General features: G+C 34.3%; 2 protein-coding genes across 9 annotated transcripts; one reads left to right on the forward strand and one right to left on the reverse strand.

Annotated features, from left to right (window-relative positions):
* LOC107608779 (small glutamine-rich tetratricopeptide repeat-containing protein alpha) lies at positions 78 to 10540 on the reverse strand (the record flags this gene model as incomplete). Its single annotated transcript, XM_021105923.1, is given in 10 exon segments — positions 78 to 709; positions 2351 to 2401; positions 2478 to 2524; positions 3776 to 3939; positions 6251 to 6350; positions 6546 to 6612; positions 8909 to 9045; positions 9291 to 9324; positions 9920 to 10164; positions 10436 to 10540. Coding segments are annotated over 10 exon segments (1287 nt in total). The 3' UTR covers positions 78 to 349.
* Positions 12006 to 16325, forward strand: LOC107608780 (mitochondrial fission 1 protein A-like). 8 transcript variants are annotated; one of them, XM_021105924.1, is made up of 10 exons: positions 12006 to 12346; positions 12525 to 12589; positions 12723 to 12764; positions 13283 to 13361; positions 13471 to 13542; positions 13627 to 13846; positions 14067 to 14383; positions 14551 to 14693; positions 15085 to 15152; positions 15265 to 16325. In XM_021105924.1, the coding sequence occupies exons 1-6, from the start codon at positions 12245 to 12247 to the stop codon at positions 13738 to 13740; spliced, it is 474 nt and encodes a 157-aa protein (XP_020961583.1). In that variant the 5' UTR covers positions 12006 to 12244; the 3' UTR covers positions 13741 to 13846; positions 14067 to 14383; positions 14551 to 14693; positions 15085 to 15152; positions 15265 to 16325. The 8 variants fall into 8 exon arrangements, with proteins under 8 accessions (XP_020961583.1, XP_020961584.1, XP_020961586.1 ...); XM_021105925.1 differs by having other exon boundaries at positions 13627 to 13779; positions 14342 to 14383; XM_021105927.1 differs by having other exon boundaries at positions 13627 to 13775; positions 14339 to 14383.

Consider the following 17828-nt stretch of genomic DNA (forward strand, 5'->3'; position numbering starts at 1 on the left):
CAAAAAGATGTATAAAATAAAATAAAGATAGAAGATGAAAAAGAAAGAGAAATAAAATGAAGATGACCTTGCATGGAGAAAAGATGAAGTGAAGAAGGATAATTGAAAAATAAAACGAAGATGACCGTGTATGTATAACAAGAAGAAAGTGAAGAAGGATAGTTGAGAGAATAAATTTTGCAATCAATTCTCAACCGTAGGAATTGAAAACAAAAACTACAAAATGTTGCTTCAAGTAAATGTACGTTTGAGGGTAAAAATTTTGTTAAAAAATTCATCCAAACAAGTTTGGTCCAACGTTCAAGACTTTTGATTGTGCATGAACGCTAAACCAAACATACACATAGCCTTAGTTTGGAGCTGCTCTTCCATTCATATGATCTTGTCGTTGCCCTTGAGACGAGCTCCCAGAGAACATCTCCATCATAGATCTAAAGGCTCCTGTTACATCATCAGACATTTCATCAAAGTTCAAATTAATATTGCCACCAATTCTTATTTCCGGTTCGTTAGCACTTGTGGCATTGGCATCCACTGGCCGTTCCTGAGACTGCGACCCATGGTGCGAACCTGTGACATTTGCAGCCATGTCTCTGAACATGCTTGCTATATCATTTGGGTTAAATGGCACTGATGGAAAAGGTGGCACTCCATGGCTTCTTGATCCTCTTGTCGATTGGTTCGGGAATTCCCAAGATGATCTTGAACTCTTTAGAGCATAAAAAGTGATTAGTTTCAGCCTTTCAGGTATCATGTTTAAGAAACTACCATCAGAATGCTATAACTGCTACTATAGAGAGAGATTACAGCATCTTGTTTGAGCAACAACCATTACAATGCTAATGACAAATGTATCATGAACACATATTACCAATTCGGCAAAAATATTTTAAGTTACTAATGCTTGAAGTGCAGGAAAATGCTACACATTGGATATTATGGAAATAACTAACAATTAACCACGGCATTCAAAAAAACCATATGCAAGTTAAACACACCATCACTGGTGTAAATTGAAACATTGCTAAAATTTTACTAATTCTTGATGCTCCCTTTGTGTGGGAATAGCAAAAGTTTAACATGAAACATGTTTTCTCCAGAGACTTGGAGTAGGATGTCTACGTGGAGATCCCTCTAAACTCTGATTCAATCGATGAATAAAACCAATGTATTTAAGAAAAGCACGTTGAAGCGATTGCTCCACATCTTACTTTTGAAGGTTCATAAATACGACGGTATCAAAGGAGTATGAAAAAGCAAGATGATCATACCATCCTTTCCAAACACACTCAAGGAGGTAAACTCTCGATTCTGTCTGGATATGTGGATGACATTGCGATCAGGCAATTGTATGCACCTATGACAAATTTTCTGACAAGCTAGTTTTACAGGACAAGACTAGATCACTAGATGTCTGGAATCTATTTGGTGTAAACCCATGATCTTCATAGAAGACTTTTCTTCTTAGACATGTTGAGAGATTGGCAACCTATGCTTCATAGATAACTTTCATTTTGGTTGTTTTTTGCTCTCGTAAAGAATAACTATTATCCTCTGTCTTTTACTATTCTTCTCTGATTGAATGAAATCCTTTTGTCAAATTTTTTTTTTTTTATCCACTCAAACAAGTAGTATATTCTGAAGGATAAGTTAGCATCTGGATTCAAAATACAAGATATTTGGAAATTAAGGTACTTCCAACGGATTCAATTGCCCATCTCAAGAAAGGTATCTTTATTTCTTAAAGAAACTCCCAAACAAACAGTAAAGCTCAAATGCAAACCCGCTGGTGTATCTAACCAACAGAATCACAAAATAAGAAATTATTAGGAGTCTCCTATGGTTGAATGTTGATAACGGTCTATTCGAGAGTTGAGTGGGGATGTTATTACATTTGGCACATGCTACATAAAATTAAGCATATGCAGTTAGTGTTAGCAAATTTATGCATGCCAAGCAAGGAAGACACACATGCAAGCTGCAGATAAAATATGTAACATCATCTCAACAAGGTTTTTGTTATTGAAAGGAGATTCAATCATCATATTCATGTTCTTGGGAGGATGTCTAGTAACATGAAGGAGTGAGAAACCTAACAAATTTACTTGTGAAGTGTAGTATGTAGAGGCCGAATTTCCAACAGTGGCACCAGTAGGTTGTGAATTACAATGGACAAAAGCATAGTAGTCTGAGAGCATAAATGCATAACACTAAGCTGTCATGAAAATATTCTATAAAAAATCAATGTCATCAATGAATAATATTCAGTCTCTACTATATCTTCTTTCAAGTAACTAAAATATAAATATTTCCTTTATTTTTAAAAATGAAATAATGATGATAACAATACCTGATTATGATTTGCATGGTGTTGCTCTTCTCGCAATTTATGCTCAGCCACCTATAGATACAAAATGGTTATGACAAACAGAAGAAGTAACAAGCAAAGCAAAACAGAAAGGAACAACAGGTCAAACCCGTATATTTTCTTTAACAGCTTCGTTATTTGGATCCAATAGCAAGGCTGCAGAAGTAAGATATCATGGTAAGGATAAAACCTCAAGTTTCTCACTTATTCAATAGATTTAAAATTCTTGAATCCCAAGCATCTTGGATCCAATAGTTATCATCAAAATAAACATGATAAGTTTAATGTAGCGTGTATTTTGGAAAGATAAGTCAATTTGACTGGAATTTTTACATCATGTTCCTGGAAGTTTAGGAAATCCAAACAGCAAATGGTAGCTCATCCATCAAGAACTTTGAGAAAAACTCCCTTTGAGATTTTGTGAGAGAAATTTAGTAATCTATTTTTAAAAAAACAAGAATATCATTAAGACAGAAGAATTTTACAAGAACATGGGAGAATCAAAGAGACTCCTTACAAGAGCAAAATGCAAAAGTAAAAAACCTATCAATAGAGCCTAGCTTCCAAAACTCTTGACTAAATTTTAACATCGAAGATGCATGGGGTCAAACTAAATACAACAGTAGCATATACTGCACATTCCCGGAAAGGTTTTGCAATCCTTCTACTAGCTTTAAGGATAGATACCCCAAAGGGCTGCAAGTATATAGGCACAAAAGGTTCAAGGATAGTTTTGGAATTAAGCAGAATCAGGGAGTGGGAAAATTGAGTGAATCCTCAATTCCTAACTAATTGTGCAGAAATTGAGAACAAATAGAATGTCATGCTGGCATGTGGGTTGTGCGCAAAGTGGTGGTGTATTTCTAGCTACGTGAAAGAGAGATATAAAGCGTAGAGAGTGAGGAAAGAGAGGGAGGCTAAAAATTGGGAGTTGGCCTGGGTGAGTGGGGCTGCAATAGCGCCCTGTTTCACTTTGCTTGTTGCGTATTTTCTTCTATCTTCTCTTCAACTGTGAGCTGAGATCCAGACTCATCAGTGTGAATAGTACAATCATACTACTTCCTCTAGTCCCTGTGTTTGTGGTTTCTTACACCTTCCTACTCCCAAAACCAACAGACCTGCTCACCTGACACTCGCCTGACAAAGTATTTCAAAAAAATTCAGCCACTTTGCATATGTGAAATGGATTCTGAATTTACCTCACACAGAACACATTATAAAAATCAGAGAAATAGCATTGTGTGGTGTTCAAACAATGTGTAAATGTGAAATATATGATGCATCTCAAATATGTCACGATGGTTTGTATGAAAAAGCAACAAAAAGGTCAACATTCACAGGGCAAGTCCCTGTCAATTCTAAAACAAATTATAAGCTTACATAACAGTAGAAGAATACACTACCAACCTTTTCTGAACCCTTTATCAATAGCAAAGCTGTAGTTTCCTTGAGCATAGTATACTAACCCCAAACGACTGTAAGCCTTGCTGTAGTTTGGATCAATCTCAATAGATCTAAGACAATCTTGGATTGCTTCATCATATTTTTTAAGCTGAGTGTAAGCTGCTGCCCTGATATGTGTCAAAACAATGAACAGAGTACAGGTTCATTGCTTAAAATGGTGCCTAATGATCAGAGAAGGTTGAACCATGGCATATATCACAATACATTACTTCAAGAGAAAAGAGAAAGGAAGGGACTCTTATGACTACAAATTTCAATTTGGGTCACGATAGATCAGAAGAGATTAAACCATCATCCTTGTAAACGTTCTCAAGGTCATGATTCAGTATTCCTTTGGAGCTGTGGGATGAAATAATGGATAAGATTCCATAATCGATAAACTATTTGTTATATAAAGCCGTCACACAATTCCACGAGTTTAAATCCTGAGAGAAAAGTGCTTAAGGGCATGTTAGAAATCCCAAAGAAATGCAATTGATTTTATTTGCAAATCAATTAACTTGTTTAGATTTTAAGAAAAATGAGAATTGAATTTATTTTGAAATCCAACAGATTTTCTATCACTTTGTATTTGAAGTCCTTTCACTTTTAACAGGATTTACATGGATTTTGGATCTAAAAGATTTAAAAAAAAAAACTGTTTTGCCCTCTAAATATTAGTGTAAATAAAGATGTGTTTCGAATGGGAGGTGGCAGGCAGCTATCAGGCGGAGGTCCGTTGGTGGTTGGCAGTGGTCAGCAGCAGTTCACACACATTATTTGATTTCAAAAAAGCAAATCAAATCAAATCAAATCAAATCAAATCATTTCCATTTTTTTTTTGTTGAAACACACCCCCTGACAGATAATTGATTGCGATGTAATTCCACATATATTTGTTGCTCAATTTTACATAAGAATTCAGGGATGTTTCATTCTTTTGAAAGAAAATAGTACTGCCTACAGAACCTGTTCATTCTGTTTATCTCAATTTCATTTCAAGGTGTCAAGGAAGCAACAGTCGACAGGGAAGGGAAGAATATCAGTGACGAATGGACAAATTTGGTGACAATATTGAGAGTGGGTATAAGTAGCAAAAGAATTTTTTAAAATTTTAGTTCGAAATAAGTACTGTTTTGGTTCCTAAAGTTTGGAGCCAAAACCCAAATTGCCCCTAACTTTTTTTTGGTTCGAAATGCTCCTCAACGTTACATTTAGAATTAAAATCGTCCTTTTCGACTTTTTTGGACAAAAATCCCCTTGTGTTTGTTATTGGTAGTTATGAAAATTAAAATAAATTAAAAGATAAATTAAGAATTAAATAAACATAATAATTATATATAGATTCACTTCAATTTCTGGGAGGAAACAACAAGATGACGATAGTTCCTCCGCCGCATCCAATGGAGGGGCTCCACAAAGCAAGAGCACCACCATTCCTCACGAAGACGTTTGACGCGATGGACAATCTGAAACGGCGCAAGCTTCTTGGTTTGGGATCCGCACACCTTCTCTAGAGGCCTTCTTCCAAGATACTTCAAGCATAATAACTTCCCAATATAAAGATTTTGTATTTCTTTCTAACCCAATTTAAAGATTGTGTTCCTTTCTAACCCAATTTAGAAACCAGTTATAATTATTAATTACTATAAAAAGGTTTTACTGATTATTTACCTGCCACTATATATGATTGAATATTTAAATCCATTGGTCTCGTGGTTTCTGGAATTCCCTTACCTGCTTTTGCGATTTGTGAACAATCATTGAGACTTCAAATTTGTCTTATCTATTTGGTCATGTAGGGTTTTAGAAAGATTGGTCCAGATAAATGGGAATTTGCGAATGAAGGGTTTGTTAGAGGGCGCAGTCACTTGTTAGCTTCATGGAGCCCCTCCATCGACTGCGGCGGAGGAACAATCGTCATCTCATCGTTTCCTCCCAGAAACTGAAGTGAAGTTGTGTATGATTATTATGTTTATTTATTTCTTTATTTATCTATTAATTTGTTTTAATTTTCATAACTACCAATAATAAACACAATGGCATTTTTGTCCGAAAAATCAAAAGGAGAATTTTAATAATAAATGTAACACTAAGGACCATTTCGAACCAAAAATAAGGTTAAAAACGATTTAGATATTGACCCCAAACTTTAGGGACCAAAACTATACTTATCCCTTTTAGTTACAAACTTAACTACTCATTCAATACAAAATCCATGATTAGCATTCTCACTTCTCACATAACAAGAGTGTCCTCCTGCCCTAGACTAATATCTCACAAAAGCATATTACATCTAGTGAAAATGAGCAGAAATTGCAACTTCCTGAGAAGATCAGTAAGTTAACATTCCATATAAAAGCTACCCATGTAATCATATAGAGAATAACCAAATATAATTAGTAGTATATTTGAAAACATATAAACCAGAGCAAATACCTGTTGCAGTAATAAACAGCACTTTTTTCATGCACTGCAATTGCACAATTATACAACTCAATTGCATCATGGTATTGCTTGGATTGCATTGCCTTGTTACCTGAGTGAAACCAAATTTCGGGTATTATTAGCAAGAGATACACATAATGCATGTCACCGTGTGTGCATGCTTGCATTATCAGAAAATCCTCCTAATGCTCAGCTTAAAAATCCTTCTAATTCACATTCCAACAAAATCATGAATTGAAATTTACACAATTATGAATTAATCAACAGATTTAAAAACTTATCATACCTAGTGATTTCAGTGATTCAGCCAAATTCTTCAGATTTAATACTGGGGACCCAGATTTTTCCATCTCCTATATAGCAGCAGAATAACTTCATCAGAATTAGCTTCTGATAGAACCCATAGCCAATGGCATTGGTTGATCTATGTAATAAACGTCACCAAATAAGATGAGGCTTGGAAGTTGTTGTACAACAATATAGATAGAAACGAAAGAAAATAAAAGGATTGCATAAAATAACTAGTACTAATAGAAATGTATGTATATACATAGATTTAAGATAACAACTGACTGAAGGATCAATTGAGAAAGGCATGAATATGTTTATGAAATTGTTAATTTCAAGCATCTAACCAAAAGGATTGTCTGATAGAATAAAGAACCCCAAAGAACCAGATGGAGACAGCACGTGACAATACTGATCGGAATTGAGTTGCATGTAGCAGTTTCAAAACCTTTCACAGTAAAGCTATCTCTCATACAGGTAGAATGCATATCATTTAACATACTGATAATGCTGTTGATGAACATATGGAATATCATAGTAGTCAGCCAAATCTCGTCTCATCCGAGATGTCCCCAAAAATAGGATGGTAGGATTAGCCAGAATTTGAAGAAAGGTAGAAGAAAATTTTGATTATGAAATAAACTTAGAACTGAGCAGTGTGATTAACTACTACGTGGCATATTATAATTTGTTCACTTCCCAGTACTATTATTTTATCAACATCACTTTTCTTTCAATGGGACCATTTATATGCCCTCTCCTGGGCAGATGGGCCAAAGATATTCAAGAAAACTAGAGAACAACAGAGTTTCAGGGGTTTTTTCCTTCTTTATTCCTGTATTTGCTTAGGTTGGTTAGTTAGGAGACTATTTAAGCTATTTAGTAAGACATTTTATGAAGCATTTTATTAATGAAATTCCAAGTTTCATATGAAACATGTTTTTCTAAATATCCAAGTGAGATGATTGATTTGCTTTGCTTGTTGCATGAAGAAATTTTAAGTGGGCTAGTCAAAGTGGCGGAATGCGTATGGTATTATGTGTGAAAAAAATACCTTTAAAACTTAAGGACAAATTTTATTGCAATGTCATTAGATCAATTATGTTATATGAACTGAGTGTTAGGTGACAAAGGGTAAACATGAGCATAAGCTTAATGTGGCAAAAATGAACAAGCTTAGATACATGAGCGGCTAAATACATATGGACAGAATAAAGAACAAAAATATAAGAGAAACTTTGCAATAGCGCCTACTGCTGAAAGATGATAGAATCTTGTCTCATGTGGTTTGGACATGTGAGCGAAAAATCAGCAGAATATCCGATCAGGAGGATGGACCAGATAAAAGATAGAAAAATAGTGAAAGGTAGAGGAAGACCTAAAATGATCATACACAAGGCAGACAAAAGATATCTATGTGTAAATGACCATAAACATGATTTAGGATAAGATGCAATACTGTCATTTGATCCACGTAATCGACTAGACCTGGTGGGATAAGGCTTTGCTATTGTTGTTGGTGCATGAAGAAATTGAAGGATCTAATCTAAGGTAACCCTTAGTTTAGTTCCTTTAATTTATCCTTTTGATCAAGATTGTCAAAGACGTGTTCTTTGAAGATCTAGTAGGAAAATCTCTTTCAATGTGTAAGAATAAATTTGTTAGAGGTCTAGCAAAAAAAAAAAACATTATTTCCACTATCTATTGCTCTTGGGTCTTCCTGTCTTATGAAAATTACTTAGAGTGACTCATATAAGAAAATAAATTAAAGTCCAAGTGTTTGTAAACATGATAGGACACAATGATGTCGGTTAATCCATGTAGCGGACCCTACTTAGTGGGATTGTTGTTTTTGTGATAAGATGTGGAATTAATTGAAACTTTTGTTATAAACTAATTGATAAAATAGAATTAATATTATTAATGAGGAAAGAAAGCTCAAAAGCAAGAGTAACTTAGGGGTGAATGACCAGCGCTTAGTCCTAGGTTCGACTCTCAGTCCAAATTTTAGATTTATTTCCAAAATTTGCCTTCCAAGATCCACCACCTGCTAGTCCACCCATGGATGTCAACAAGCATCCTACCATGTTCCTAAAGCAGTTTGGGATAAACTGGCTAGTTTTCAACGGGTTTGGTCTAATTACTTCTTCAGTTTGACACCTTAACCAGGTTGGTCACTAAATTGAATCACCAATTTTCCAGTCGTACCAGCCAATTCGGTCTAGTTCTAATAACTATGCTTCACATTGCCTCAAATCAAGTATTCCATGAGAAAACAGAACACACTGTATATACTCTAGCTTGAGAGGGAATGTTGATATTATAATAAAGTTACTTTATGTATCAATAAGGATGTCATACCTTAAAAGCATTATCAAATAAACAAGATGCTTTCTCTAGTTGCATTGGGTCATCAGTTCCATCGTGATTCACCCTAAAATAGTGATTTTTCTCCAGAGATGCAAAAAATTTTCCACAGAGTTCATCTTTGGATGCTGCTATCAAACATTACAAAATAACAATGAAACATTTAACACATATCAAAGTATTCAAATTTACAGACTAGGATCTCAATCACTGTATCCAAATATTTAAGAAAAATTATATAGTAGAATTCTAATATGATTTGGATATAAACCAATCTATAATATATGCCGCATTCTGGTAAAACACATTCATTTCATGTGGACGAGGTCATAATCACTAAAGTTTAAAATAAATTTAAGGGGACAGATTTACCTACCAAAAATGTCAGTGCCCTGTGTCCAATCTTGATCCTAATCAAGTTATATATTATGAAATGGAATCAAAACCACAACAAATTTAAGTAGGAAACAATGTAAAGTCAATTGAAAGTCTAATAAACTGCTAGACCAAGAACAATGAAACCTACATAGATATATCATTAGACATCACCATAATAGAAGATGGATACAAACTAAGAACTCCTTCAGCAAACTAAGATGGATACAAAAGTACAAGACCATAAACAGAAGAAGAAATAGAAATTGTGAAGGATAATAAATTCTGCCTAAACAAAACAACAAAATATTTAAAAAAAAACAAATGGAAACAGAAAAAGAAAAAAGAAAACAAGCAATGTAAGAAAGTTCTCCACACTCAGCATATCAATCAGAGGAACCCAAAAACAAAGTCATATCCCTGGTCAAGGGATATGTGCCAAAGAAACCTACCAAAAACATCATAATGTAGCATACATTCTTCCTTAGCACAAAAATTTTCTCTTTACTTCTATCTAACCATCAATTGATGTCTAAGAGTAAATGACATCTCTAAAATTTAAGATGTCACATCACTGAAATGGCATAACAAAGTGAAAGAACACGAAAAGGGAGAGTGAGAAGTCAATGCCTTCATATGATTTTGAGCAAAGGATGATGGATTATGGTCAGAGAATGAACTAGAAGCATCCATAGGACTAGGGTCTGACTTGATAGTTTCACGCTGCTTTCTTGCTTCAAGGCTCTTGAACATGTCAATCAAGGAATCAGATTGCGGATCACCATCTACACCAGCACAGTTTAGCTTAAAGGCCTCTGCCAAACACTCCCTAGCAACCTCAATCCCTTCGGCATCAACCCCAGGCCCTGGTTCAACTATTTCGCATAAAGGAAATTGCTCAGATTAAGGCGTGTTCAAATAAAATAATTACAAAAAAAAAAACAAAAAACAAAAGTGGGCAAATTAAATGAAATTAAACAACTACTTTGACAACCTTTTTACAATAGACAACTTCAACCTAACTAATACAAACCGGAAAAAAATGAGTAAGAATTTGGCAAAAATTAGATTTTTGGATTGCAGAGAGAGACAGAGAGAGGGATGGGGGGAGGGGAAATCAGCAGCGAAACTAAAAAAGGTAAATACCAGAGTTGAGGAATTGCAGGAAGGAACGAACTATGCGACGAGAGAGCGGGGAATCGGTGGTTATGTGATTGTTGTGAGACATATCTATCTAATCTGAGAAAGAAAGAAAGAACGAAAGAATTGACGATGTCGTGAAAGCGAAACCAAGCTAGAAGATGACGAACATTCGAATATAGCAAATTGGGGATGTTACTGAGATACTTCTCCCCACTTCGCCGAGAGTAGCTTTCTTCTTTGAACTTGGATCCTGATTTGTAATTTTAAAGAGGGAGAATTCTGTGAAAGTATTTTGTGGTGCTTAAAGACCAAGGTGCGTGAAAGAATTATCTGACAATTTTAAGGCTGATATGCAAATATGGATTTTTAAGCATAAGTCCCTCTTCTGTAGTCTATTGGAGCGGGTAGTTGTTCTTATTGGGATTTCTGCCGCTAATGTTAAAGGAAATCCTCGGATTTTTTTTTAAATAAATAAAATAAATGTTTAATTTACTAAAATATATATTTTATAGTTTGTTATTAAAATACATCGTATCTCTTATTTCGTTTACAGTGTAAATGAAAGAAAACTGTTACTGTAAATGAGATATGTATCGTATTCTTTCATTTAGACTGTAAACAAGATAAGACTAAACACAGCACAGGCCATACACTTTGTTTATAGTGCCATTTGGATATATTTTTCACTCATTTATTCATATTTTCTCCAACTTCTACCCTATTCTAAGTATATTATTGATTTACTCGGCAAGTATGACGCACACAGATATACATGATCCGGACATCAACCGCTTGAACGCGACATGGCGCATCACCGAGGTAGCCGACTTTGAGGTTTGATGCGTATTTTTGCAAACTATTATCGGCAAGTGTACCGAGTTGTACCAAGTACTACCACTAGGGTTACGTTTCCACAAGAATTAACGGACTATGCAACCGTGATATAGTGATTAATCTAGTTAGACAATCAAAATTTAGAGTTTTAGAAGTCTTTAACATAAAATAATAAATTAAGTGAAAGCAAGCAATAAGTGTTTGACAAAGTAATATTATGAAAAGAGTCAAGGTTTCAAAGATGTTAAACTTTAGAAAGAATGCTTTTCACGCTCTACTTTAATTATGCAAGATGTATCTATGGCAAATCATTAGTAATCAAACTGCAATTCCTTGGTAATTCAATTTTTCTTAACTTAATAAACACCCATTCTTTGATTAATTGATTATGAAAAGAGGTGAAGTATGTAACGATCCACACTACTAGAAAACTAGTTATTACAGATGGATATTTTCGACGGATTTTATCCCACGAAAATACAGACGGAATTTCAGAGGGATTTTTTGTCGGAAAACAAAAAAATGAATTAGCATAAATTACAGACGGAAAATAGAATCCATCGATAATTCTGTCGGTAAAATTAATTTTTTTCGTGGGAAATGATTACAGACGGAAAATTCGTCTGTAATTAAATAGACAAAACGTTGCATTTTATTAAATTTTTACAGACGGATTTTCCGTCTGTAATTTAAATTTTCCGTCGGAAATATGGAGATAACCCTAATTTTATCACCACCCATTCACACTCCATTCACACTCCACACGAATCCAATGAGCTTGTTCCTCTCTCCGTCACTGAGTTGCTTCTTCTCTCCGTCGCACCAGCTTCTTCCGCCGCTCTCGCCGCCTTTTGCGTTGCAGGATCTCTCTCTATCATCCTTGTGTCGCACGGGCTCCCTCCACCGCCGCTCTCGTCGTGTCTGCAGCGATTCGTGAAACTCAGCTCAACTCGGTGGAAACTCGGTGGTTATTGTTGAATGGCGAAGCTTGAAGCTCAGCTCAGAATGATAGTGGACTCCGTTAGTAACTTCTTCTCCGGCAAAGACCAGCTTCCCTGGTGTGACCCTGACATCGTCGCTGTAAGCCTTTTCTTTTTCTCGATTCCATTTTCTTCATTCAGAATTGATATCAACTTGTGATTTCTTGTTATCTATTGGTCGTGATTTCAGTCTTGATGTTTAGGTCAAAATCAAGTAAGAACTTGCAATAGGTTTAGGGTTTAGATATAAATCAATCACATATCTTTTGTTATTTTAGTTAAGGAGGAGGAATTGCAGCTTCTATGAAACAATTCCCTGTTGTGATGGATCATTGTGTAATCAGTTAAGTTTTTACATTAGGTTAAGTGGAAAAAACACATAAACTTGCTTTGTTTTATATAATTGTTTGATTCAAGTGTTTACATTAGGTTCTTTGTTAATTTAATGTAAGACAACTTTTCTGATTCTGGTGCAGATTCATGGAGGATCACAACACAGCTACCTTCCCTTCCAAAAAGTAAGCTCATGCAGAGTTATACTTTAACTCATTTAAATTTGAACAAGCCTCTGCATACTTTTGTAGATAAGAAGTAATCTTTGCTCATGAGTCTGCTAATTGTCAATTTGGGGATGTTTTTGTCCTTCATTTACATTGTCATCTTCTTAAACTCCTCGTTGTGCAATGTTGACTTGGATTTAAAACCTTGAATGAATTTTTCTGTATACTTGTTGGGATTGACAACTGGTTCAATATGTATTGACATTGTAAATTGATTCCATTTGTCTAAGCTTTTCCTTTGAACTTACACTGCACCTGGTTTTATTTGATTCATGAAGCAGAAAATTTTACTCTCATTGTTTTAAATTTTTTATGCATAGGATTTTCTCAATATGTTTATTTTACTTTGTCAACTATTTTTCATTTGCACAAAATCAGAACATCTACACCATCAAGGCATATAGTAGTTTGTATGATTTAACATTAAATTCCTTTATTTTCATTATATCATGATCATTTTTTCATTGCCACTGCAGGCAAGAATTGTTGCAAGCACGTGAAAAGCATAAGGAAGAGCAAGTGATTGCTTTGAAGCAGTCTATGCAAAGTGGAATGGTTAGTTTTTACCAGATTGCTTTTTTATGTTGATGTGGCTCCTATTCTTAGATTATTTTGTTGATGTCAAGGTCCTTTTCTTCTCACACTTCTAGGCTGTCATTTACAGGCACAGACAATGAAAGAGCAAGCTCAACTGAGGGAGGAAATGGCATACCAATACAAGCTTGGTAACTTTGAGGTGAGAATCCCAAATTAAACTATTTGAGGCTCTTTGGTTGGTTTTAATGATTCTGCTTGTTTATTTGTAATTTTGTCACTATAGGCTGCTACTGCAATTCAGAGAAGGTTGGATATAGCTTCCATGAATAAATATCGAGAAAAGAGCTTTCTGATCAAAGAATTTGGTGACAGTTTCATGGTGATCATGCCTTCATGACAAACATCAATGTAAATTATGAATTGTTATGGTTATCAGGTATGAGATATGCCTGGGAGGTGGGGATGGATTTTATGTGTTCCGAAAGTTTAGTTAAATGCTCATTGTTTGTGACTCATTTTTGCTTACTGCTATTTAGAATTTAGATACTAGAATTTTGTAGAGGTTCTGCTTTTTAGCATGAAGTTTAGGTGGAAAAATCATGTTGTCTTGAACCGTAAATATAAATATAATTTGGCTGAACGTATGAGATATTTTTCTATATCCTAAACCATAAAATTAAATGACCATATATCAAACTTAAATTTTGGCATTATTTTTCTAAGGAAAATGGAGATATATGTATATTTTGAGGAAGATGAAGAATATTACTCTCTTGCCTTAGATTGTTGTTGTCTTGTTGAAAGAGTGATGGTCCCCATGTGCATCCAACTAATATGTTCAACCTCTTCTTTTGATTGAGATTTTGTAAAGGTTCTTTTGGTTGGAATTTTAGTAAAAGTGCATTTTCATATAGGAATATTTGCAAAAGTGTATAAGGAGTTCACTTGAACTTGCATGCTATTATTCTCAATTTTTGTATTTTTTATTGATCTTGCAGGAGCACCATCTTGGAGATATGAATAAGCAACTTAGGCTCAAGGTTTTGAAATATAACATACACCAAACATTTCAGCATAGGAATTATTATTGTAACAATTCTAGCTACGGAGGATACATGCCTGTTGTCATATTTGTTTAATTAATTTAATTAATGAACACATTTTTAAATTAATTTATTTTCTTGAAAAATTAAACTTCAATTTTTAGCTTGAGGCAGAAGGGTTCAATCTAAAACCTATGAAAAGCTTGTGGAGTTCAACTTCAGTTGCTGCAAACAGCAACTTTACCTTTCAGCCTTCTCAAACCAATAACCCTATGGATTGCCAACCTGAGCCTTTCTTGCAAATAGGGTAAATGAAATTTTCAATTTAATTTTAGTGATGTGTTCATAGAAATAATTAATTAATGACCTGATTAAGGTATTAACACTCAAGTATTAATTAATGGTTTTTTCTTGGACTGAAACTTGGGTCAAGTATTATACTACTGGTGTCAATTATTTTATAAAAGCAATTTAAAAATCATAGACTATATATATATAGTAGGGATTTCTATCAATAGTAACTGACATTTTAGCTTCATCTAATGTTGCTTTCTTAGTTTCTTTCAATAGGTCACTTTCAAACTATCATGCGCATATGATGAGAAACCTTGAATTTGATGTTAATTTGAACGGAGTCATAGTAGTTTTCATTCTTATTTTATTTTGTTTTCTCCCTCAACACCAAAATTATCTTTCAGTCTGAAGAATCGTTGGTGGAGCTGCTGCAAAATCTCGCAGACATAGATATTACATTCCAAGGTTGAAGGTAATTTAGCATCTTTTTTTTTTGAATTAATTTTATTTTCCTGTATAACGGGAAATAGTTTGAAGACTAAGGTTTAGGAAGCTCACTTTGATGGCTGCATTTTATATTACAGATTAACAATCAGCACATACAATGTTGTCTAGAACCACATCTCTCTTTCCTCCTGTTCGAACCGTAGAGACCTAGGCATCCTTCTTTCCAGGTTTTGGTTGTCTTTGCTTCCAGGTTTTGGTTTCAAAATTCTTTTAATTTTTGTTGAGTTCAATTAATTTTATTTAGTTAGTTTGATTTTAGTAATTATTTTAGTTAGATTTGTTTTTTGATTAGTGAATTTTTAGGTTGTTAAAATAGGATTAGATTAGGTTTTGATTCTGAATAGCTGAGAAATGTTTAGATTGTTAATCTGGATTGCTGAACATTGCTGAACATTGTTAATATGAGCTTGATGAATGTTGTCTATAATAGAAATTTAATTCAGTTAATGGCTTCTTCTCTGGTAATGCTTCTTCTCGGTAATAATCTGTAATTTCTATTGATCCTTCTTGGTGCTGTGGTGGTTGTGATTGAGATCTGGAATTTGATTCTTCTTCTTCTTCTTCTAATTCTTCCCTGCTATGTTGTACAATTTCTACTTTGTGCTTAATTTCTTCTTCTTCCTCTTTTCTTTCTTGAATTTCTGCTATTGCTGCTGCGATTTTCTTGTTTGGTTGATGGCTCAGATTCGATTGATTTTCTAGACAAGGTGATATTGATGGTGTTTTTAACTTGCCCTTGCAGTTTTTTCCCTCTTCCCATCATGTTTGATTCTCTTTTGTAATAATATGAAACTACATAAACTCTTTTAGTGTCACCGTCTTCATTAATGGTGCGAATGGAGCAAGTCAGAAGAGAACGAGCCACCAACGATGGCAGCATGCGTTCAAGTTTGCTGCCCATCTCACTGTGTAACATGTTAAGTGATACTCCAATACACAGTTTGGTCTTAACAAATGAGAAATAAATTAATATAACATGAACGTGGGCGTAGACTTTTATCACATGCTTTTATCATCATGAGGTATCTGCTTTCGTACTATTCAGCTTCTTAATCCTATGCTATATAAAAACTAGTCATGAATTTGCCTCATCAAAAAATTGTGAACGCTAAGAGAACAAAGAAAACTTATTAACCAGGTTGGTTCTTATTAACTACTTCTTACTTGCCTTATAAATCCATGTGTAAGATGTTTCATGAAAATTGAAAAATAATTGTGTTTATGGTGAAACACAGAAGAAAACAATCAGTTCAGAAGATTGCCTTGGTTGGGCTGCAAGAGATGAATCTGGACATCTCTCCCCATACAAATTCAATCGCAGGTAATTAACCACACTAACATCTGATTGAACTTTAATTTACATGTTTCTAGTTAAGAGCTGAGATTTTATGATCTGCATTTTATAATTTACATGTTCCTAGTTATATTTCTACCCATATGAAATATTTTGTTGCCTCATTGGTCTTAATTAATTCTCTACTGAATTGAAAGCAGAGATAGACTGCCTCAATCAGATATACATTCAGTCTGAGTTGGAGCAAGCATTATATTGCCACCATCATTAAGAAGCTCAAGAAAGAATGAAACTATCCATAAATTAGGGTATTGAATCTTGATGAGTCCATTAGTAGTTACTTGTCATCTAATGTATTCAGTTTGTATTATTGCATGGAAATAATTGCTTCTTATTATAAAGAAAGCACTTTGTATTCACTGGTGTGTTTTTCTCTTTGTACCATCAATAAAATTTGTATTTATTAAATTTATATTTATTTTGTATGAAAACAAATTTATTTTGCAATAGAAAAATCTAAAAAAAATTATTTTACTTTACTGATGGATTTACAGACGGATTTTCTGTTTGTATTCAGAGTTTTGGATGATTTTCCAAGGTTCCAATTACCGACTGAAAATCCGTCAGAAAATTTGTCTGTAATTACAGACAGAAAATTTGTTGGAAAATCCGTCTATAATTACAGACGAAAAATCCGTCGGAAAGTTCGTCGCCTTCGGGAAATGGATGGAGAATTTACAGAGGGAAAATCCGTCGGTAACTGGTAAAAATCCATCGGTAATTTTTTGACGGAAAAAAATTCGTCGGTAAATAATTTCCGACGGGGCTTTTACAGAGGAAAAAAATCCGTCGGTAATTTCGTCAGTAACCAAAAATCCGTCTGTAATAAAGACTAAATCTGTCTGTAAATCCATCTGTAATAACTAGTTTTCTAGTAGTGCCAATTCCCAGTACGTCATGATCATATGGAAACCGAGTGTCACCAACTTGCTTCACTAAAACTTTCACTATTTATTATTAACCCTGTAATGGTATTAGCACACTATCGAATTTTCAAAAAAAATTTCTTTATAAAAAGATTTGCGAGTACAATTAATTAAACATATACAAGCCATATAAAGGAATTAAGTAAAACATACACAGGGCCAACATTATATATATACATAACATGTATGATAGATCATACGTACATATAATGATACTGTCATATATGCCATAAGTTAGCGTACAACCCTTCACATCTTGCTACTATATACATAATCAACACTCCGGACCCTGGTCCATATAGGAAGTCCCTAAGCTGGTGTCCAAAACTAGCCTAGCCAGTATTTACAGCTCCTAATCTCT

This window comes from Arachis ipaensis, chromosome B07 (genome assembly GCF_000816755.2).
Source record: "Arachis ipaensis cultivar K30076 chromosome B07, Araip1.1, whole genome shotgun sequence".
Taxonomy (NCBI): domain Eukaryota; kingdom Viridiplantae; phylum Streptophyta; class Magnoliopsida; order Fabales; family Fabaceae; genus Arachis; species Arachis ipaensis.

Excerpts from the sequence above, each read along its gene's own strand:
- LOC107608780 (XM_021105924.1), top strand. The coding sequence starts at position 12,245 with ATGGCGAAGCTTGAAGCTCAGCTCAGAATGATAGTGGACTCCGTTAGT. Across the intron at positions 12,590-12,722 it reads GATGGATCATTGTGTAATCA|ATTCATGGAGGATCACAACA; the intron begins GTTAAGTTTTTA and ends ATTCTGGTGCAG. Across the intron at positions 12,765-13,282 it reads GCTACCTTCCCTTCCAAAAA|GCAAGAATTGTTGCAAGCAC; the intron begins GTAAGCTCATGC and ends TTGCCACTGCAG.